The following is a 24,739-nucleotide window of genomic DNA, read 5'->3' on the forward strand; positions in this document are numbered from 1 at the left end:
AGCGCAAGTCTTAAAACGTAAAATATAGATATATGCGGTGGAATATTTGTAAAATACGCTCAGTAGAAGTCATTTGAAGCCATTTCACAAATTATGGACAGAACTTGTCCGGAGACGGTGGTTGTCCTTTAAGCCTTTGTGCCCGCACAAACTCACCTTTCTTTTTTTGACAAAGCTCTGATCTAATAGTAACACATTTTTAACCTTTTCCAACTGTTGTAAAGTCACAAATAGTGTAAATATGTATGTTACCCCAAGCTAATTGCAGCTGTAATTGGAGCAAAAGGTGGCGCTACAAAGTATTAAAGCAGGGGGGGGGGGCAAACTTTTTGACTCGCGGGCCGCATTGGGTTCTAAGATTTGACAGAGGGGCCAGGAGCATTTGGAGGGAGTATTTGGGCCGGAAATACTAAACCTAAAGCATTAAAGGACAACCGACGCCTCCGTACAAGTTATGTCCATAATTTGTAAAATCACTCCAAATGACTTCGACTGAGCGTATTTTACAAAGATTCCACAGCATATAGCTATAGTTTACGTTTTAAAACTTGCGCTGAATATTCATGAAGTCTTGTTTTCGAGTTGACGACGATCCCCTTGTGACGTCACGTTTGGACCGCCCCTGACCAAGAAAGCGACACACATGCATGCGGTACTTTGTTTAGTCTGAAAACTTCGTGTTGATCCATGTTGATGGCGAAATTAGAAGGAAAACACATAAATAACACGATGGTGAATCGTTGTGTGTTGCACCAAGACAACTATTTGATATTCGCTGACACAAATTCCCAGCTGACAAATCAGCCCATTTCCAATGGAGCTTGGGCGCCATCTTCTGCATTTTCTGGGTGCTACATTGCTGTAATTGACGGCTCGAATTGATATGGGAGGACTCCTTTAACCAATTGCAAACATTTATGCTTTCGTCTTCAGAACTATTTGAATCATATTCATAACTGGATGAGTAAAGAGAAAGCATCTTCTCCGAATCTGAAGCCATTGTTTTGATTTTCGAGCAAGGCAAGACATCTTGGCGTGACGTCACGAACAAGGGGGTGGGACCTTCTGACACTGGCCATTTTGGAGTCATTTTTATTGGTGTTTTTCATTTAACTAAAAATATCAGCCTGCCTGTTTTGGGTATTTTACATGCTATAAAACGTTTTTCTGATGTCAGTGGGAAGCAAAAAAAATGGTGCCGGTTGTTGTTTAAATGTAGTGTGTACAAACCTCATAGCACGGTAAGTACACTACAACCCAATTTATTAACTGTCTTTCAAATGTGAAAAATATCCCTGATGAGTTATTAAATTTGTCTCAAGGAATATGCAAGATATGGCGTTTACATACTATTTCACAGATACTTGGAGGAGGAAATGGAAATAGATTAAAATAACATGCACTGTGATTTACCAAGATTGCGTCTCTTTTTAATAAGTTTCCATCAAAGGGGCAAAGTTAAAGAAATCAACATTTATTGAAAAATGGAATCACTTTCAACATTCAAAACATTACACAACGAAATATTCAAGCTCAATAATACCTACTTGTGTTAAATTCCGCAAAATCATGGATGGTTTGTGCTGACCGCGCGCTCTACAAACTCTCCACTGACGCCCTCGCCTTCACGCGCAAACAATACACGTGTACCGTCGCCAAGCACACAGACATAGGCTACCTGCAGTTGAAATTTGCATACTCGGCACGGCAGCCAATCAGAAGCCTGCTTCTTTCTTCCGGACTTTCGCAAGCGTTATAAGGTCACGCGTTTGCATTTCATTTTGAAAATAGATGCACAGAACCTCAGCCCAGAAGAAAGATTCAAAAGAAGCTAACAACATATGTGACGCTACAAAACGTATATTTACATTAAACCGTGACTGTAAACTGTACGTGAGACTTATGAAAGGGGCTTAGTGGCTTGTACCAAGCAATGCAAATGTTGCATTGTGCACCATGATGACAAATGACTACTGCAGCAAAATCTGCACTGTAGATTTGTCATACATTATACTCTTTCATAACTGCCACAGTTTCAGTGCAGATCAAACAGACACACTTGCCCTTGAATTCTTTGAAGAAATATTCACTCTCCCACCGTGTCTGAAATTTTCTGCACTCACTTTCTACCTATTGCTTCTTTGGTTCTGCCATGTTTAGTAATGGTTAAATTTCTTTTGGGATTGGCCTTTTTGGTGGAGCAACTGCCTTGATCAATAGTAGCTCCCCCTGGTGTTAAAACGTAGAAGTGCGGGCAAAATTTGAAGTGCTGGCCATATTCCATTCTGTTTATAAAATTTCTTGCGGGCCAATTAAAAATGGACTGCGGGTCGCAGTTGGCCCGCGGGCCGTAGTTTGGACACCACTGTATTAAAGCAAGAGGGCCGAATAATATTGCACGCCCCACTTTTTAGTTTTTTATTTGTTAAAAAAGTGTAAATTATCCAATAAATGTTCCACTTCACAATTGTGTCCCACTTGTTGATTCTTGACCAAAAAAATAGTTTAATATCTTTGTTTGAAGCCTGAAATGTGGCGAAAGGTTGCAAGATTCAACGGGGGCCGAATACTTTTGCAAGGCACTATATATGCAATATATATATATATATATATATATATATATATATATATATATATATATATATATATATATATATATATATATATATATATATATATATCCCGTAATTACCGGACTATAGAGCTCACCTGATTATAAGCCGCACCCACCACATTTTAAGAGGAAAACCGATTTTGTACATACACAAGCCGCACCTGTGTATAAGCCGCATGTGCCCACATTAACTGTATAGTGCCACTTAGCAGTTTTTTTGACAACGATACTAGTGCAGCGTGTTCTACCGGAAACAAATTCCTTGTGTGTCCTACATACTTGGCAATAAAGATGATTCTGATTCTGATTAAAACATGTAACATAAACACAAAATTAACCCAAACCCGACTTTAAGTCCTGCGAATGAAACTAAATGTCCTTCATTAAAGTCCACAGTCTAAAAATCACAGCCGGCAAAATGAACGGAAAATTATACTTAAGGTTTGATGCAGGCCTGCAGAATCCGGGTCCCGTTGAAAGTAATCCAAGGAAAAAAAAGTGTACATTTCCAAAGGTAAGGGAGGGAAAAATATATATCAACTATTGTCCGCCGCGTCCACAAACAGGTGGCTGGTCGCCGCCTCGCCTCATCTATCGCAGAGTCAGCGATAACTTTAATCTTTCGCAGAGAGTTCAGGTAAAACTTCTCCGTGCCAACGTGCAAAAAAAATCCACAGGGTCTGGTCGAGCCTCGTCTTCTCTCACACCCTCCCCCGCGGGTTTTTCTTTAACCAACTTTTTACCCCTTCTTCACCTTTTTTTGTCTGTCCCTCACCTTTACCGGTCCCCACTTAAACCCGTCACCCCGTGTTTGTTCCGCCCCTCCTTTTTCATTCTCCCGTGCAAAACATATCAGAATAAGTGTCTAAAATAAATACAAATGCATTACAAAAATATACAGTTGCAAATACATATTATACATGGGTTACACATCTTTACAAAGAAAGACGGTACACCAAGAGAGTTTTCAAAGTTTTAATAATAGTAATATAACTTTCATCCAAATGAAAATGTTCGACTTGTTCCTCATAGTCGGGAGGGAGTTGCTGACAGAGAGTTGTCCGTCTCCAGACGGACACACTTTTTTGTTTCATAAATCTAAGAGACCACGACGGCCCTCCTTTGAAATCCGGAATTTTCAAAGGATTGTTTTTGCTTTCAGTCTGATCTGCACAGTCGAAACACCTGGGCCATCTGCTCTAGTGTGTTCACCCAGTCTTCTAGAAGGTTTTCCAGTTTGGGCCACCTGCTTTTATTTACTCCGGAAAGCTTTTTTTCGTCTTCTTACCTTTCTCCAGTTCCTCCCGCTGCCGTTTCCAGCATCTCACCATCGTTTCGTTCATGCCAAGTTTACGTGCAGCAGCTCTGTTTCCTTCTTTATCGGACTGTTCGATTGCTTTTATCCATTGTCGCGGTTTTGCAAGGTGGTGATGGCGGGTGCGGATCCCAAAAAGCAGGCAGGAGGGAGCAGGAGGTTGTGTTTGACAAATTGTATTAAAATAAAGTCAGCAGGAACAAAATCTAAAACATCAAAATCATCTGAACGGAAAAAATACAAAGTATCAAAAGAAAACCAAGATTAAAAGTCCGCCAAGGTTAAACAAATACATGCACAGCATACAATGCATGCGATTGCAGACAAAGCATGCAACAATGAACCGACACCGGATGGTCGTGCTGGAAGTCCTTTTAAGTGTCACTGATTAAAACGACCAGCACCTGCGAGGCTGCAGGCAGGGCTGACGTCGCTACCCGTTGGTCGCCAATCCGAATGTGGCAGTCCGCCACTGATCGGGGCCGATAGCGGCACCCGTTGGTCGCCACCCAGATCATGACATCCATGATAAGAGTATGTTCACGCTAATTTAATTTATGCACAAGACAAGAAGATGCAGTCTTCCTCGACGTATATATTCCACAGGTCTAAATCTTAACTTTTCTACTCGAGCGCCGCTGGCGGCCGTGAGAAAAATTACATAAATTGGCCGCATCACTGAATAAGCCGCAGGGTTGAAAGTTTGGGAAAAAAGTAGCGGCTTATAGTCCGGAATTTACGGTGTGTGTGTGTGTGTATATATATATATATATATATATATATATATATATATATATATATATATATATATATATATATATATATATATACGTCTGTGTAAGCTCTCAGTCATACAGGAGTGGTCCATCGATGAAAAGGTTTCTTCAGCCATCATCTATACTTAGGTGTCGGACGTTTCACTTCTTATCCAAGAAACTTCGTCAGCAAACTAGTCTTACTGGTAGTTTAGGCCCTATATCTATCTATCTATCTATCTATCTATCTATCTATCTATCTATCTATCTATCTATCTATCTATCTATCTATCTATCTATCTATCTATCTATCTATCTATCTGTCTATCTGTCTGTCTGTCTGTCTGTCTGTCTGTCTGTCTGTCTGTCTGTCTGTCTGTCTGTCTGTCTATCTATCTATCTATCTATCTATCTATCTATCTATCTATCTATCTATCTATCTATCTATCTATCTATCTATCTATCTATCTATCTATCTATCTATCTATCTATCTATCTATCTATCTATCTATCTATCTACCTACCTACCTACCTACCTACGTACGTACACAGTGAGACCTCAACTTACGAACTTAATCGGTTCCCAGACAGAATGTGTAAGGCGAAAAGTGTGTATCTCAAAAAAAAAAAAAAAAATCCATAGGAAACCATTAAAATGGGAATAATCCGTTCCCGGGTTTCCATAAAATATACTTTTCAATTAAATAAGTCTTAAAACTACAGACAACCTACATTATCCCATGTATAATCAATGTGCTATTGTATTGTAATGAAAGAAATACACTGCACTGTATAATAAAGTCACTTTATTTACATTTGTGATGGTCATTGATGGCTCTTAATTGACACCTGTTGCTTTCTGACTTGTAAGGTCTTACGAAACTGAGGCATCACATTATCATTCATCATGTTGATGATTCTTATAGCCTTTTCTGAATGGAACTGTTCAATAAAAGCCTGCACATCAACTGTTGAATGGCCTGCTTCTGCTTGTCCTCTTGAAGGCAAATCAAATTCTCTGTGTTGATGACCTCATTATGGTCAGCAACAAGCTCCTCGATGTCATCTGCATTCACTTCGAGTCCCGTAGGTGCTGGCAGAGATTTTATGACAACAAAAGGCTCGAGTCCGATGATTCCACGGACGCGGAATAAAACGCGACAAAAGAAGGCGGGCGGGGCGAATAAAATGGCACACTCGCATCTAACAATCACCTCGTGCAAAGCAAACACTTGGAGCACAAGCAAACATTTGGAGCACAAGACGTAGTGATGCACTTTCGTCGTAATCATGTCACTGGTGAGATGACAGTGACTCGTTGAAATGAAATGAAATTGCAGAACGACAATGAAATGAAGTGTCGCGAACGTAGGCCACGCCCGAGCTGTCAACTCGCACATTTTCCGGTCCCATAATAGTAAAATTATCAGCAAAAAGCTCCAAGTAGGCGATCGACGTGTGCATTCAATGAGCAAGGGTATGGAAAGTAACGCCGCGCTGTTCGGTCGTGCTTCTGCCGAAGATCACACGCACGCAGTACTGGGCATGGCATCACCTTAATCGTCTACAACACAGGCTATTTTCCGGAGCAATTACATATCAATAAATCTGCATCAGCAATTAGAACTTGTCACTATACGTGATACTGCAAACACTTAAAAATAAAAGGAAATTTAAAATCATTTGTCCACCTAGTTTTATTAAGTCCACCAAGAATATGCAATCTTTAACAAGATTTTACACTAAATTACAAAATGTCAGTTTAATATAAGAAAAACAAGAAGACGTTCACAAAACAAACTATTTGTTAAATAAAAGTAAACAAATCTTTTTCATTTGTTCTTGAGAATAGCTTACCTACATGCGACAGCGACTTTTCCTCAGCCTTCAGCCATTAAAAAAGCGAGTAGATATACTTGGTTTTTCTGCTAAAGTTTCCGGGTCTGATCTGTTGTAGCCTGGTTGATTTGCATAGCGCTGCCTCCGCTGAGGGCCGAGGTAAAGTGAGTATCCAATCACAGGACGCGTACATGTCATGTTCAACGCGAGGCCCTCTAGCTGGCCTTACTGTGCCAACTCGTGATCTGATTGGCTATCGCAACTATATATCAACTCCATGTGCCCGTTGTACATGTACAGCGCACAGACGCCCTCACTGTTGATTCTGAAGGCGTCGGTCAGATTTCATACAGTCTGGCGACACAAGCTAGATGAATTCTGATTGGATTAAAAACTCTGACCTAAAACTACAACACTGAAAGGAGCATAACCAAATGGATATAATATAACATCAAGAAAACAGTATGTAGAATAATTATATATATATATATATATATATATATATATATATATATATATATATATATATATATATATATATATATATATTTAGAAAAAATACTTTTTTAATAAACTTGACTTTTATTACAATTATGATAATGATGTCTGATTATGTTAGGCTAGCAGAGAAGGCCTTGCTGGCTCTGACGGCCCACCACTGATATATATATATATATATATATATATATATATATATATATATATATATATATATATATATATATATATATACAGTAAAGTCTCGTTATATCGATATTCAAGGGAGTCCGAAAGAATATCGATATAACCGGGACTATCGATATATCCGACCCTGTTTGCATGTAATTTTCTCCGTGCGTGCATAGAAATAGTATCGATATAACCGAGACTATCGATATATCCGATATCGATATAACGAGACTTTACTGTATATATATATATATATATATATATATATATATATATATATATATATATATATATATATATATATATATATATATATATATATATATATATATGGGCGGCCCGGTAGTCGAGTGGTTAGCACACCGGCTTCACAGTGCACAGGTCGCTGGTTCGCGTCCCGGTCCGGCCTCCCTGTGTGGATGTTTGCATGTTCTCCCCGGACCCGCGTGGGTTTTCTCCGGGTCCTCCGGTTTCCTCCCACACTCCAAAAACATGCATGGCAGGCAGATTGACCATTCCAAATTGTCCCTAGGTGTGAGTGTGAGAGTGACTGTGAGAGTGTCCCCCGCCTCGTGCCCGAAGACAGCTGAGATAGGCTCCAGCAACCCCCGCGACCCTAATGAGGAATAAGCGCAGTGACGTGCAGTCAGTGGAGGCAGGTGAGGCAGTGCCTCACCTGTCATCATGGAAAGCTGTCATGGAAATATCAAATGAAAAAATAAATTAAACAGTTATATGTATTTAGTGATTTGTACTTTAAAGTTCTTGTCCATTTAACTTCACCGTTTTAGGATTTTTTTCAAAATCGCTGAATTTTCACATTTACCGTTCAAATACTAAGTAGAGACGAGCAGTGAGGCACCAGCCGGCTGATCCTCACCATGGATTGCGCAATCACTATGCTGACTGTGCTGGCTTGCTCTGCAGTCAGACCGCATTGCTGTCCTTCTGCATATCGCTATTAAAGCGTTCAAACACGTTTAGTATATGAACTAAATTTCTACAGTTTAGCTGGTGTATATAATGTAGAGTCATTGTACATTATAAACACTGTACTACAGTGTTTATTTTGTTTTCTTTTTATCAAATCGCTGTGCGTAGGTGAGGCAAACAGTTCTCCCGCCTCATGACAGGGGGCGCATGTGATTCAGATGCAGAATAATAGAATTAGAGACAGAAAGCTACAGTAAACAGTTAGCAAGTAAAGTGCAACCCTGCAGTCATTTTTTCGTGTTGCTTGGCCTCACTTTCAGAATGGAGGATTACATATCTAAATTGAAAGAATTTTCTAAACTGGACTTTCAATCGAAGCAGGAGGTAATAATTAAAGGAAGACCAACACGGAACTAAAAGGTTTGCTTCAGACAACGGGACACAATACTCGCTCTTTTCATGCGGACTGGTACACACGAAAAGGCTGGCTGTGTGGATGTCCAGCAAGAAACCGCCTTTTCTGCTTTTCTTGCCTTCTGTTCTCAACTTGTGACAATGTATGGACTCAAATGGGATATTGCGACCTGAAAAATTTACAACGGAGCTTCATCAAAAATGAGCGAAGACTCAACATCAGCATCCACAATGCTAAGATAAAAGAGAACCGGGAGATTTTAAAAGATCTCATCAATGCCACCTGCTTCCTTGCCAAACAACAGCTGGCATTTCGTGGAAATGATGAAAGTAAAGGCTCTGCTAATCGTGGCAACTATGTTGAACTATTACATGCTTTCGCTGAGAAAGATGACAGGCTAGCGAGTCATTTTGGGACATCCACTGTATTTTCTAGCCTGTGAAACAGAATACAGAACGATTTAATTGAAGCAGTTGGTGATGTCATTAGAAATGACATTAAAAAGGAGATCGGTGCAGCCCCATTTGTTGCTGTAGATGTAGACGAGATTGTCATTCTCAGCACTGAAAACATACAGTCGGAACAGGACTGATCAAGGACGACTTACTTCACTGGCAGTGATCTCCGTTGAGACAGAGAGACTTTTAAAACTAAAGAAAGATAAGGAAGGCTTCTACAAAGAAGTTATCGATGCCTTTCTTCAGAAGGAGCGGCACATGGACTTCATTTACAAGTAAAGGTAACACGATAAAAAGTTGTTTTAATTATTTTTTTCTATGCTAGTTTGTATATATAAAGAATGCTGACATGAAATTTTAAACAAAATATGTTAACTGTTGCCAATCAAATGGTGAATAAACTACTCTGTAGAGTTCATATGTTTGTAAATCTGACTATGATGATGTCAGTGCCTCACCAGCCATGAACCTCACCGCACGTCACTGAATAAGCGGTACGGAAAATGAGATGAGAGATGTTAATGATTGTCATAGCCAGTCTTTTCTGTATGGAACTGTTCGGTAAAAGCCTGCACATCATTCCACTTTGCCAACATTGCCTTAATGAGCTCACTTGATGCTGCACCCATATCCTCCTCCTCGCCCTCAGATGTTCTCGAACCATCCGTTGCTGGCTTTAAAATCCTCAATAAGCGCCGAACTTCCAGGTTGGTGCATGGCGATATCGGTGTGAATTAGCCATGCTTTCTCGCATAAAATAGCTTTACTCACACTGTCGCCGGATAGCTGCTTTTCGTTTTTCAACTTCTTCGATTGCCCGAGACCGTCGCTTTGAGAGCACGGTAACACCTTTTGCAACAGACGGACCTTTGATGGCTCCTCTGTTCCGGAGAATGGTAGCAATGGTGTACTACTAAATCACACAAACGCACACCTCTTTGTGTTTTTCAATTATCTCCTTCTTCTCAGCGATGGTGATTTTATTTTGTGTCTTCTTGGGCTGAACACGAGCCTGTGGTGGGGTTTTTTTTCGGTCCCATAATAGTAAAATTATCAGCAAAAAGTTCCAAGGAGGCGATCGACATGTGCATTCAATTAGAGGGGTTGTGGAAAGGTGGCCCGGCTGGAGCGCTGTTTGGTCGTGTGCTTCCGCCGAAGATCACTCCGCCAGATCCGAAGGTCGTGTGGTTTGGTGTTCTTCCGCCGAAGATTACTCCACCAGCCGTGGTGGGTGTGTATCATGAAAATAGTATAATGCGTATTTCAAGGTTTGATTTTCATAAATTTGACGTTCGTAAGATGAAAAGTTCAGAAGATAAGGTGTTCGTAAGCTGAGGGCTCACTATATATACATATATATATATATATATATATATAGTAAAGTCTCGTTATATCGATATTCTCGGGAGTCGGGAAAAAATATCGCGATGCAGTACTAGGAAAAGCACGGATACTGCGCAGAACCCTCAAGCTTCCTGGCCTCTGGTAGAGGACCCGAGCTGAAATGGGGGACAGACACCACCTATGGTGGGTGATTTAATCGCCGAAAAAGTGTTGACCATTCAGTCGATCGCTCACAATGCCTAGGTTTGCCTTGGTTTATATCGCGCTTTAACGACAGTTGATGTGGAAGTAAGTGCTACATGGAAAAAATGGGAATGCTGCCCCCTTGTGGAAAAGAAAAAAACACTCCCAGAGGCCATGGTCAGCGCTTTATCGGCACAAAAGCATGAAAAAAACAAACCCCGAACAAATTCGAGAATGGTGCTCTACGTCATATTTTTAATTCCCTCAAAAATCGTGAATGGCAGTGAATGAGTTAATACACCTTGTCATTCGTTATTGCCCCTCTTTTCCTTTTTTGCTGTTCTAGATGCCAAACCAGAAGATCAGCCAATCTCAACAGAGAACCTGCGTGAGTCTCTGAAAAAAGAACTTGAATTTTATTTCTCCAGGTAAGAGTTGAGATCAGTGATCAACTAAAAAAATAACTTTGATCCAATGCTACTTTATTTTCAATGTTTTTCACCTTAGAGAGAATCTCTCAAAGGATCTGTACCTCATGTCTCAGATGGACAGCGACCAGTTTGTCCCAATTTGGACCATTGCCAGCATGGATGGCATCAAGGTTCTCACCAGTGACATGGAACTCATTTTAGATGTGTTGAGATGTAGGTGGCATGTTACAGTCCTTTTATATACAGTGATACCTCAGCTTACGAACTCAATTGCTTCCCAGAAAGTGTGTGTAAGGCCAAAAGTTTGTCTTCCAAACATTTATTTCCCATAAGAAACCATTAAAATGAGAATAATCCATTTCCACATCCCTTTTAAAACATAATTTTCAACTAAATAAGCCTTAAAACTGCACAAAAGATACCTTATTTTATGTATAATAAATGTGCAATTGTATTGTAATCACACAAACGCACACCTCATTTGTGTTTTTCAATGATCTTCTGCTTCACCGTCATTTTCTTTTGTGTCCTCTTCAGCTTAACACTAGCCTGTGGTGGGGTGTTTTTCCGTCCCACAATAGCAAAAGTATCCTCGATAACAAACTTAAAGAAATGGGGGGGGGGGGGGGTGAAAACTGGTCCACCAGCCAACTCCTCGTTCCTGGATTTTCAATGTTTTCTGATGATCTTCTTCTGCTCGACCGTAATTTTCTTTTGTGTCCTCTATGGCTTAGCACGAGCCTGTGGTGGAGTCTTTTTCGGTCCCATAAAAGCAAAAGTACTCCACTCAATAATAAACCACATCTGCTCTCAAAGAAAGGGGGTGACGAAAACTAGTTGGCCAGCCACCGTGGCGCTGTGTGGTTTGGTTGGTCTGCCGAAAACCAGTTCATATGCCAAGATTATATGCTCACCAATTTAATGTTCGTGAAGCAAAAAGTTCGTGAGCTGAAGCGTTTGTCAGTGTGTGAGATTGTGTTTGTGTTGGAACATTTGAATTGTCAACGTGTCTCTCCAGCGTCCACCATGGTACAAGTAGATGACAAGGGCGAGAAAGTGCGCCCCAACCACAAACGGTGTATTATCATCCTGCGGGAGGTGCCGGAGACCACTCCCGTTGAGGTAAATGGCCCTCCTCAAACCAGTCCAACTGAGTTTGTTTGCATTTGCAACAATCACTGGTCACCCATGTTTTTTTTCATGTCAGGAAGTGGAGTCGCTGTTCAACAACAGCAATTGTCCAAAGGTGATCAGCGTTGAGTTTGCACACAACAACAACTGGTACATCACATTCCAGTCAGACACTGATGCTCAGCAGGTGAGTTACATGTTCGTTTTTTTTTTATAACCGTACCATAGTGCCGTACCATGCAATAATACAGTGATACCCCAGCTTACAAACTTAATTGGTAGGGCGAATAGTTAGTCTGCCAAACATTTATTTCCCATAAGAAACCATTAAAAATGAGAATAATCTGTTCCCAGGTCTCCATAAAACATAATTTTATACTAAATAAGCCTTAAAACTACACAAAATATACCTTATTTTATGTATAATAAATGTGCTATTGTATATAATGAAAGAAATAAGATGGACTGTATAATAAAGTCATTTTACTTACCTTTGTCAATGGTTGACCAACTTCCAGTTTGCCTCTTGATGATATCCGAGTGAATGTCCGTGCTTTCTCGGCGATAATACCCTCACTCACGCTGTCGCCTGCAAGCTGCTTTTCGTAAATCCAAAGCAACAGATGTTTTCTATTGCCTGAGACCGTGTTTAAACAACACAGAAACACCTTTAGCCACACGTAGCAATGGTCGACTTAGGGTACTGGGACGCAAAGTCACACAAACGCACACCTCGTTCGTGTTTTTCGATGATCTCCATCTTCTGCTCGACTGTAATTTTCTTTTGTGTCCTCTTCGGCTGAACCCTAGCCTGTGGTGGTGTCTTTTTCGGTCCGATAATAGCAAAAGTACTCCACTCGATAGCAAACCATGTCTACACTCAAAGGGGCTGACAAAAACTAGTCCGCCAGCCACTGTGGCACTGTTCGGTTCATTCGCCGAAAACTAGTTTGTATGGCAAGATTATATGCTCGCCAATTTAATGTTCGTAAAGTGAAAAATTGGTGAGCTAATGCATTCATAAACTGAGGTATCACTCTGTGTGAATGTAGTTTGAGTACATTTCGTTCAAAAGTGCATCGTATCAAACTGGTAGCCCTCTGCATTCATCTCGAGCAGGGGTTGGCAAACTTTTTGACTCGCGAGCCACAATGGGTTCTAAAATTTGACCGAAGGACCGGGCCAGGAGCTTCTGGAAAGAGTGTATGGGCCGGATATACTAAAGCATTAAATGTAGTCTGTGCAAACCTCATAGTGTGCTAGTGAATAACATTTTTAACTCACTGACTGTATCTTCGTCAATCAGTTCCATGCGGCGAGTCACTGTCCTGTGTGCTAAACTGATTTTTTCAAGCTTGGCTTTGCTCTCCGGACACAAAAGACCTGCTGTCTCTACCATGCACTCTTTCAAAAACTCACCTTCGGAGAAAGGCTTGCTACCATTTGCTAGTTTGAATGCCAGCAAATAACTTGCCTTGGTACTTGACTCTTTAATTGCAGTTTGTTGGTGAAAAAAGTTCTGTTGACTCTGTAAATTAGCTGCCAAACTCTGAGCAGTAGCCGACCGTTCTTGTGTTGACTGCTTGCTAGCATCGTTTGCATGCTTCGTGGCAAAGTGACGGCTGATATTGTACTCTTTGAAAACCGCAACAGCTTGTTGGCATATCAGACATACAGCCGTTGATCGGACTTCAGTGAAGAAGTCTTTAGTTGTCCACTCCTTATTAAACACTCGGCCTTCACTGTCCACTTTCCTTCTCTTTGGTCCGCTCATTTTCACCGAAGGAATGGTGACGTGAAAGGAAGTGAAAAAAAGAGAAACACCCATGCTCCAACAACGGTCAATGTGTTTTGAGTCGGCCATCTATTGGGGAAACGTGGGCATTGCAGGGAAAGGTGAAAAAAGTAGGTTTTTACTATAATTTAGACAAGTTCGGCGGGCCGGATTAAAAAGCCTAGCGTATGTGGCCCGCGGGCCGTAGTTTGCCCATGTCTGATCTATAGTCAAGAATAATGGTGTCAAACTTGTTTTTTGCTGCGGGCCACATTGTATTTATGGCCGCTATGAATTTGGGGAAGTTATTAGAATGTTTAATCCCCTCCACATGTTACATACAAAGCGCACACCAAATTAATCAATAACGTGTTTTCAAATTTGAAGTCAAAGGTTATTGTGGTTTATGTGGCACGATTTGAAATTTTGGTTCAGACTTTAGCGGGCATAAGGAGCTCTTAGTTTCACAAAAGTTTGTGATCTCTGGGATATCGGAGATGATAATATCAATCACACAGCAATTCATTTAACTGTTCCTCTCTCCGCAGGCTTATGAATACCTGCGAGAGGAAGTAAAAACATTTCAGGGAAAACCCATCATGGTGAGTAAAAGATCATTCATTTGGTGTGGATGAAAAGGTTTCTTCAGCCGTCATCTTGACTTCTTTAAAGGTGTTGGATGTTTTGCTTCTCATCCAAAAGCCTTCGTCAGTGAACTAAATTAAAAGAAGTCTGTTGTAACAGACTACAACAGACTTCTTAGATCGTTACCACATAGGCTTAGTCATGCTGATGAGGTGATACCAGAGTGAATGGGGCAATAGTCAGTCACAGACCATAATCAGTCAGGACAAAAGAGGTAATCAGTGGAGCCTCTGGGAATTGTCCTCTGCTCCCCAACCTTATAGCAGGAACCTATCAAAGTAGAGGTCTGGCACCGCCACCTTTGGCCATGAGGGATATATATGTAGGGCCAGAGCTACCAGCAAAAATGTTACTTCACTGCCGACGCTTCTCGGATGAGAAGCCAAACGTCCGACACCTTCAAAGAAGTACAGATGACGGCTGAAGAAACCTTTTCACCGACGGACCACTCCTGTACGACGACAGCTAACACGGACGTATTTATTTAGTGTGTCATTGCAGTAAGGCCCGGTGTAACGGTTTTATATTCCCCCCACCCCGTCCTCCTCCCCATCAATTGTTAACAGGCCAGAATAAAAGCCATCAACACATTCTTTGCAAAGAACGGCTACCGTAGCATGGACAGCAGCCTTTACTCACAGCAGAGCCCGAGCCATTCCCAGTACAGCTCCCCTCTCTACATGCAGCATGTCTACCCCCAGCAGCAGTACCCCGTCTACGGCATCATGCCCCCCACCTGGACCCCTTCACCGGCACCATACTTTGAGACGCCCTTGGTGAGACATGCTTGTACTAAATCCTTGACAAAATGATTGAATCGCTGCCCCTGGGGAATGATTATTTCAATATTTTAGCATTCATGTTCAACATGCCAACCTTCTGACTTTTTAGAACCCTAGAAAAATGTTTTTTTCATAAGATCTTATGGGTACTCAACACTTACTGATTTTCTGCACTATTAGGCGCACGTAAAATAAAATATTTTTTTCAAAAGCTTACCATGTAAGCTGTCTAGCTGGCTAGCTGTTGGCTATCTGACTAACTATTAGCTATTTAACTAACTTCTTATTCTCCATCATTCCCACCTCTTTATCATTATCTTGACAGTGATCGCGGAGTGGAAAAAATGTGGAAAACAAAAACAAAATAGTAAATATAATGGCAATAGCCTAACAATCAATGGGAATTATATACGCTCAGCGACAGCTACGGATATATATATATATATATATATATATATATATATATATATATATATATATATATATATATATATATATATAGGACCCTGTTCGAAAAGCAATTTTTTTTTTCCACCACCGAAACAATCTGCTCCTGTCACTTGCGAGTTCACAGCGGGGGGTGGGGGGGGGCTGCCTCTCCCGGCCGTTCTCCACCTGCTGTCAATTCTCTAATCACGGACACGGGGCATTTATAGGGTTCGCGATCACCTCGCCAATGCCGGATGATTGACTCAACTCGCCACCGTACCTGGACTCTTCCTTCGATGCGCGAGTGTATCCGGTCCGAGGTATTTTCCCTGCGTCCCGTAAATTTATGTCATCTTCCGGAATTGCGTAATTTTGTACCCTCGTGTGCCATTTGCTTTTTGGCGTAGTAAGCGGGTCGGAAAACTCCCTGCCTTCTTACTCGCTGTGTTTTCTTTTATTTGTGAATAAACATCCTGCTTGGGTAGTATACGTCTCTGCCGCCTGCTTTGGGATGCCAAACATTCCACTACGTTCCGACGAGTCAGCTGCCGTCACTCTCGCTCGGAACGTGACAGCTACGGATGACTCGGCTACAGGATGTTCTTTTCTCTTAAAATATCTATCCAATGACACTTGCTCTCACTCCCACAGCCACATCACTAGATTTCACAGCCTCCTTATTCTTTAATATCGTACTGATCGTAGTTTTCGCCATGCTGTATTCCCTCGCCAGATCAGACACTCGCACACCTCCTTCATATTTTGCGATTATTTCTTTCTTAAATGCAATAGTTGTACGCACTACTTTTCTTTTGTCACTTTTAGCAGCACTTACTTTCTTTGGAAGCATGATTAGGGCTAAAACTCGTATAAAATTCGTACACCTATATTAAATGCTAGAGCAAAACTCAGCACGTCCGCAAGCGACAACAGTTGGTCACGGAGAGAGCGATACACCCGTACGCCACTCAGCACCCCACCCTCGCGTATTGGCGTTCGAACACCGATTGGTGTTCGAACTACGAAGCAAGAGTATCTCGAATATTTTGTTCGAACTCTGATTTGTTCGAACTGTGAGGCGTTCGAGAACCGAGGTACCACTGTATATATATATATAAAAAAAAAAAAAATCCTCGTCTCACCCACCATGGGTGGTGTCTGTCCCCATTTCAGCTCGGGTCCTCTACCAGAGGCCAGGAAGCTTGAGGGTTCTGCGCAGTATCCGTGCTGTTCCCAGCACTACGCTTTTCTGGACCGAGATATCCGATGTTGTTCCCGGGATCTGTTGCAACCACTCGTCGAGTTTGGGGGTCACTGCCCCAAGTGCTCCGACCACCACAGGCACGACTGTCACCTTTACCTTCCAGGCTCTCTCCAGCTCCTCTCTGAGCCCTTGGTATTTCTCGATTTTCTCATGTTCCTTCTTTCTGATGTTCCCATCACTCGGGACCGCTACATCCACGACAACGGCTTTCCTTTCCCCTTTATCTATGACCACGATATCTGGTTGGTTGGCCATTACCATCTTGTCAGTCTGTATCTGGAAGTCCCACAGGATTTTTGCTCGGTCATTCTCCACCACCTTGGGAGGTGTTTCCCATTTTGACCTTGGGGTTTCCAGTCCATACTCCGCACAGATGTTTCGGTAGACTATGCCAGCCACCTGGTTATGGCGCTCCATGTAGGCTTTCCCTGCCAGCATCTTACACCCTGCAGTTACCCTGCAGTTATATATATATATATATACACACAGTAAAGTCTCGTTATATCGATATCGGTTATATCGATAGTGCCGCTTATTACGATACTATTTTCATTTCCCTTGCACATTTCTAGTCTTTTTATGTATAATTAGTACCGTTTAGTACGATGCCCGGTTATTACGAGAATCCGGTTATTACGGTGCTCCTTTTCATCCCCCGCCGGCCATTTTTGTTGTTTATATCGATATATCCGTCGCGCCATTGGTCAACTTGGTCACGTGTCTTGTTACGTGAGCCGCCATCGGCCGCGCCATTGGTCGACTTGGTCACATGAGCCGCCATCGGTCGCGCTATTGGTCGACTTGGCCGTGTGACTTTGTCACGTGACACGCCATCGGTCGCGCCATTGGTCAACTTGGTCACGTGTCTTGGTTACGTGTCACGCCATCAGTCGCGCCATTGGTCGACTTGGTCAGGTGACTTGGTTACGTGCCCAGCACCCGTGTAGCAGAGCCATTTTCATTTTCAGACGCTAGCTCGTGTGTAGCAGATGAGATTGAAGTGTTTGTGTTAAAAGGTAAAAATGGGAAGCAGAAGAAGATTGATGACTTTTTTAAATTGTATACATAATACAGTAAGATGTAAGCGTTGCAGTTTCCCTGTTGTGTTATGTACATGCCCACTGTACTGTATATGAATGCAATCGTTTTTTGCAACAATGTTTCTTGTTTTGTCTGCTGAAGCGCGATGATTTTGAAAATTATTAACATTCCATACTGTGTATTAAAGGACAGCCGATGTCACTTTTTATTTAAATGCAAATAAAAATGACTTCACGCCAAGACGTCTTGCATTGCTTGTGAATCCAAACAATGGTTTCAGATTCGGATAATATGCTTTCTTGTTACACATCCAGTTATGAATATGTTTCAAATACACTGTAGTTCTGAAGATTAAAGCATACATGTTTACAATCATTAAAGAATTATATGTTCCATTTTGAGGCAACATTGGGTGAACATCTCTCACCCAAAAAAAAGGGAGCTAATGGCCAGCTCCGTTTCTTATATGGCGCTTGGCTGCCCTCTTTTGGCGGCTTTTGTTTAATGCAGTTCGGCGCAGGATCGGATATATCGATAGTCCCGGTTATATCGATATTTTTTCGGACTCCCTTGAATATCGATATAACGAGACTTTACTGTATATATATATAGACTTTACTGTATATATATATATATACAGTAAAGTCTCGTTATATCGATATTCAAGGGAGTCCGAAAAAATATCGATATAACCGGGACTATCGATATATCCGACCCTGTTTGCATGTAATTTTCTCCGTGCGTGCATAGAAATAGTATCGATATAACCGGGACTATCGATATATCCGATATCGATATAACGAGACTCTACTGTATATATATATATATATATATATATATATATATATATATATATATATATATATATATATATATATATATATATACCCCAGTCTCACCTCTTAATCATATATTTTGCATTTTCATTAGTCTGATTATATGACTGGAGTGTCGTTTTAAATTATTGTTCAACAAATTGCTCATTCATGACAGTTTCAAATTCACGGTGGGCATTTCAGAATCAGAATCAGAATCATCTTTAACATTTCATTTGGAAACAGTTCAACTTAATCTGAAGACACTATATAATAACCAATATACCTAAAAACACATTTTTCTTATCTTCTTATTTTCCTATCTTTAAAAAAAAAGGAATTCTGCTCTTGTTCTGGTGACGTTGAGCGTGGACTTCTCATAATGGGACTGGAACAACTATAGTATTGAGACAGTAATAATGGTCGGGCACAACATTCTTAACCTCAGCTCACAAACAAGTAGGACATAAAACATCTCTCATTTCACCCCCTCCCTTTTTTCTTCTTCTTGGGAAGGGAACAATAATATTGGGATAAAATGTACATAAGCATGCAATCCGATCTTAGCACGCAGGGAAAATCCAGATCGCTCCCTCCGTCCAAAAGCCTTGAGATACGAGTTCCACATCGTTTGACACCACACCCCTAGATAGGCTGTGTGACTGGTCCCTCTGGTCATCTGGTGGCCCCATCCGTCACCAGCCTCGATGCGTCTGTGGTAGATGCCTGGTACTTCAGGGTCCAGTCTGCTCCTGAAAATAATGGACGAGAACACAAAATGAGCGTATGTCTCCTCAATGAACCATTCTTTGAGGAGCGCCCGGGTCCATGCATTTACATGGAGCGGGGAGCTCTCTGCCACGTTCCTCCTCAAAAGGCGTGGAACCCCTGGCAGAATTTACGGCGACCCACGAGGCTGAGTAGCGCAATTGGTGCAGCCTCAACCCATTTAAAATATCTCTCAAGGTCACCACCATATAATTTCCGAGATCCTAGTCACTGTAATGTATTTCGATCTTACCTTGGTTTTCTGATTAACCCCATTACCCCGTTTGGAGCCTCCAACCGTTGATCTTCCGTCTCTGGCCACTTCCCTGGCCACTCCGTCTGCAGTCCGCCTACTCAGGAATCACCCAAACGGTCTGCAAGAAGGTGGTTAACGTGGAAAACAAAAAACAAATCTACTATCCATCCGTTTAAACATTAATAATTCCCCCAACTACGTCGCCTGAATCAGCATCGGAGTTGATCTCCCAACAACTGCTTTCTCTTAATACCTTCAAAAACCCTTACCATCTTTTTGGGCTAACCCGTCTCCTCCTAATATTCTAATCAGGAAACAATTCATACACAACATCGACAACTGTTCATCCTACTTGAATATCATCGACAACTGCACCCAATCCCCCCTCTAACTGTTGCAACTTTAGAGTTCATATTGATAAGCACCTCTCTTTCTACCATTCCACCCAACACCCAAATTACCAAAACCGCATTCTTCTACCTCAAAAAAAGTTACTCGTCTCCGCTCCCTGTTTTCACACACTCCCACAAATACCTCCGCAATCAAGGTCTCATCTGATCTTTCCTGACTCCCACCAAAACACTCCGTCCCGCAGCCCCCAATCCTCTAACACAAATCTCCTTGACATCTCCGCAGCCAGACTCAGAACTGGGGGCATCCAGCCTTCAGATAGCCGCACCTTCCCATGGGACGCAAACTACTTCTTGTGAATCAGCGCTCAAAACCTAAAATGTTCAACATTGCTTTTTTTTCCCATGTTTTAATCTCGTTACTCATGCTTCCTTTTAGATCGATTTTGGCGTCAATTATGTATGCTTGTCTTCAGGCGTACATTTAATTTAGCATTTTAAGCTCTTGTGAAGCATCTATGAGTGCAATACAAACACTTTCATACGAAATTTATTAATATTATCATCATTAATCTGAGTCTCTTGGTGTGGCATATAAACTATCTTTTCTTTTTTTTAATTTCCTGTTTGCTTTGCTGACATTGTAAAACATTTCGAACAAAGTAGCCACTGTGACAATCAGAATCATCTTTATTGCCAAGTATGTAGAACACACAAGGAATTTGTTTCCGGTAGAACACGCTACACTAGTATCGTCGTCAAAAAAAAACCTGTTAAGTGGCACTTTACAGTTCCATTTTGGCTACTGTTGAAAGAGTTCAAAGAGTTAATGGCTTGGGGGAAGAAGCTGTTTAAATGTCTGCTGGATTTGGTGCGCATGGATCGGTAGCGCCGATCGGGAGCATTCTAACAAAAACAATTTGGCCGTTTTTTTTTTCTTTTTGAAACCATTTGCTGAATGGTGCCGCACATCTGACTTCTTTTCCTTTCGGCTTTTCCCTTCAGGGGTCGCCACAGCGAATCAATGTCCTCCATCTATCCCGGTTTTGTGCATCCTCTTCTCTCACACCAGCTACCTTCATGTCCTCTTTGACCACATCCATAAACCTCCTCTTCGGTCTTCCTCTCGGTCTCCTGCCTGGCAGTTCAAGACTCAGCATCCTTCTCCCGATATAGTCACTCTCTCTCGTCTGGACATGTCCAAACCATCTCAGTCTGGCCTCTCTGACTTTCTCTCCAAAGCCTCTAATATGAGTTGTCCCTCTAATGTACTCATTCCTGATCCTATCCAACCTGGTCACTCCCAAAGAAAACCTCAACATCTTCAGCTCTGCTACCTCCAGCTCTGCTTCCTGTCTTTTCTTCAGTGGCACTGTCTCCAGTCCAAACATCATGGCTGGTCTCACCACGGTTTTATACACTTTGCCATCCATCACTAATATGATTTTTGTCTCTCTCTTTCCTGATATAAATTGTAAAAATCTAACTCACGTTACCCTCTGAAGTCTGAAAACCAATACTTTGGGACTTTGTTGGACCCAACTCGCATTTCTCTCCGCGGTCCGTGTCCGTTTCAAAATAATTTTGGCAGTTTTCTTGCCTTCAGGCACTTGCCTTGCTTAAAACCATGCGGTAATAATATGCTAAATTTGCCTTTCGCCAAATCTTTATATTTTAATAATGTTTTAGTTCAGCCAGCTTCTCTTTCAGAGTAAAATTGTTATCTTTCTATTGGCACAATTATATCGCATTATCGATTTAGTGTTTGTCATTGACGAGCATTAATTCATCAACTTTATTTCGGCACCTCAGATCAAAGGCAGTTTGATTTCGAATGTCAGAGTAGGACTGACCACATTTCATCACTTAGGTCCGTCCAAAGCAGAAACAAGTGTGTTGTCAACTTTTTATACATTCGGGCGCCCCTAAATACTGCCTGAGATCTGCGGGCCGAAACATGCATCTAGCTACTTTTTTTTTTTTTTAGGTCTTGTAAATATTTACTTGAACAGTGTCGATCCTTCAACGTCTATCTCAACCAATCGTTTTTTCTCAACAAATTCTTCATCAAGGCAGACTGGTGACTGATATGATTTAACTCGTTGCCAAAAACGGGAAGACTGCCGCGTAGCCATGTTGGTGCCTCGACTTCACTGTAATTTACATCAAATTGCAATCTCATTCCGGCGTGTTTTTTCGAAATAAAATATTTAATGCCAAATTAAATTTTCATTAATACTATCGAAGCAAAGTGAATTATTAGCGTTCAATTTTCGTGATCTCCCCCTTCTCTCTCTCTTTTTTTATTGCTTTTATGAATTTGGTCCAGTTCTTCTACGCATAGGTCGGACTCTATAACTGGGTTCGTTCAGTAGGACAGCAATTCAAATTTACATTCGTGGTTTCTCCTTCTTCAACCCCTGATCGGGTGAGGAGAACTTGCATATTGCATCCACAAAAGTCTGCTGTTTGAATCCGACTGTATATTATATGAATTACGACACGTTATCGCAATTCCAATCACACATAGATGTGCTCACGGCGGAAACAGCCCGTGCGCGACAGACACAGTCAAGCTCGCAAGCATTACTCACAGACCCGCATGCTCACACATTGACTCACGCTGGCACAGACACACGGACACACAGACACAAGGATGATCAGTCCTTGTGTACCCAAACACCAAGCTCAGTTCAGCACTCTCACTACCACATAAACTAGCTTAATTTTTTCGAGCCATCCCGCTCTTCCTTTTTCGTAAAAGCAGTATCCGACTGACCTTCCGTACATTTTTTTTCCATGGCGCACTAGCCCTTTAAAACATTCTCATTTTCCTAAAATGAGTATCCGACTGACCTTCCGTACATTTTTTTTCATGCCGCACTGGCCCTTTAAAACGTTCTCATTTTCTTCCAAGCTTGGCGTTTCATTCTTCCCAGACCTTCAAAAGGCTGTACTATCCAAAATCTTCCAAGACCCAAACAAATAGGCTTGTACTATCGTTTATCAGACTGACCTCAATTTTTGGAGACGATCCCGAGCCTGCCCAAGTTCGTTGGGATGGCGTTTGCGTCTCACCCGGCGAGCAGGCCTGGCTTCTGGCCCCAAGAAAAGGAGGTCCTCTCGAAATCTTGATGGCTTCGCCGGTGCACTGGTTCTTGACAGTCGCCGTAGACCGCTCACCGCAGGAGACGCGTTGCCATCCCGGACGAGCCCCCAAAATGTCAGAGATATGACAGTCAGACACCGTGGACAGGGACTCTGAACCAGAAAGATTGTCCCCACTGCCGGCAGGAGACGGAGGCATCAATGACATACGTCTGAACTCTGCGCCCCTCTACCAAGCCATTTATTGAGAATACATGCAAATTAAAGTGATACATGAGTAAAACAATTTTCTTGATTATAATGCCTCTGGGCGTTCTGAGCACCAACAGCAGCAAGCAGTAAAACATAGATATTTTAATTGGTTGTCTTTTCCATGAACTGATAAGTTTGTACTGGCGCTTGTGCAGGATGTTCAAGCCGTAAATAACTTCTGTGATAAAGGAGGAGATGCTTTCTTGTTCAGTGATGAATATGATTCAAATAGTTCTGAAGAGGAAAACATACATGTTTGCAATCGATTAAAGAAGTCCTTCCGTATCAATTCGAGCCGTCTGGACTCCAATGTAGTGCCCAGAAAATGCACAAAATGGCGCACAAGCTCCGTTGGAAATGGGCTGATTTTTCCGCTGGGAATTTGTGTAAACTTACACATTCTTGATGCGTGTTACCGCAATTGGCTGTGACACACAACGATTCACCATCACGTTATTTATGTAGTTTTCCTTTTAATTTCCTCATCAACACGATGTTTTCAGACCAAACAAAGTACCCATAATGCATTGTGTGTCGCTTTCTCGGTCACGGGCGTTCCTTCCGTGACGTCACTTAGGGGATCGCCATCAACTCGAAAACAAGACTTCCTGAATATTCAGCGCGAGTTTTAAAACGTAAAATATATGCGGTGGGATCTTTGTGAAATGCGCTCAGTAGAAGTAATATGAAGTGATTTTACAAATTATGGACACAACTTGTCCGGAGGTGTCGGTTGTCCTTTAAGTTTGGGAGCTTTGCCACCAACTGGCAAATTTCCACAATTCTTGACTCTGGACAAAAAGTGGCATGACACCGCAAGAGCCTCCTCTGATTGGAACGTCGGCACACCTCACCTAAATTCCAACTGAAAATTGGCATCCTCCTTCCGGAGGACGTGTTCCCATGTGTAAATGGTTGTGTCAGACCCTGTGATGAAATCCTGACGCATGGAAGGAATCTGGTGTGAAGTAATTGGCTTCCTTATTCTTCTATCTCTCTCTCTCTCTCTCTCTCGTACGCAGTGGCGGGCGGTGGATTACATTCCTAGGCCTTCAGTAGTGCTCCGTCTCAATCCAGACTGTAAATAATGTGCTCTGATTGACTACAAGTCCACTACAGGGTACCTTTAGCCAGGAAATAACTGACCGACCTTTCTTAATGATGTCCA

General features: G+C 41.8%; 1 protein-coding gene across 13 annotated transcripts in view; it reads left to right on the forward strand.

Moving 5' to 3' along the window:
• The window catches only part of larp4aa (La ribonucleoprotein 4Aa), a 57,358-nt gene that overhangs the window by 9,093 nt on the left and 23,526 nt on the right, over window positions 1-24,739 (forward strand). For 6 of the 13 annotated variants that reach the window (XM_089004405.1, XM_089004422.1, XM_089004510.1 and 3 more), the window contains exons 4-10: window positions 10,872-10,953; window positions 11,033-11,169; window positions 11,975-12,078; window positions 12,164-12,274; window positions 14,410-14,463; window positions 15,073-15,282; window positions 15,945-16,037. In XM_089004405.1, the coding sequence (XP_088860531.1) occupies window positions 10,872-10,953; window positions 11,033-11,169; window positions 11,975-12,078; window positions 12,164-12,274; window positions 14,410-14,463; window positions 15,073-15,282; window positions 15,945-16,037 (791 nt within the window). The remainder of the gene's footprint in view (window positions 1-10,871; window positions 10,954-11,032; window positions 11,170-11,974; window positions 12,079-12,163; window positions 12,275-14,409; window positions 14,464-15,072; window positions 15,283-15,944; window positions 16,038-24,739) is intronic. The other 7 variants (XM_089004436.1, XM_089004460.1, XM_089004452.1 and 4 more) reach the window with 3 other exon arrangements.

The sequence above is a fragment of the Hippocampus bargibanti genome, linkage group LG01 (genome assembly GCF_051943395.1).
Source record: "Hippocampus bargibanti isolate YZ-2025 linkage group LG01, ASM5194339v1, whole genome shotgun sequence".
Classification (NCBI taxonomy): domain Eukaryota; kingdom Metazoa; phylum Chordata; class Actinopteri; order Syngnathiformes; family Syngnathidae; genus Hippocampus; species Hippocampus bargibanti.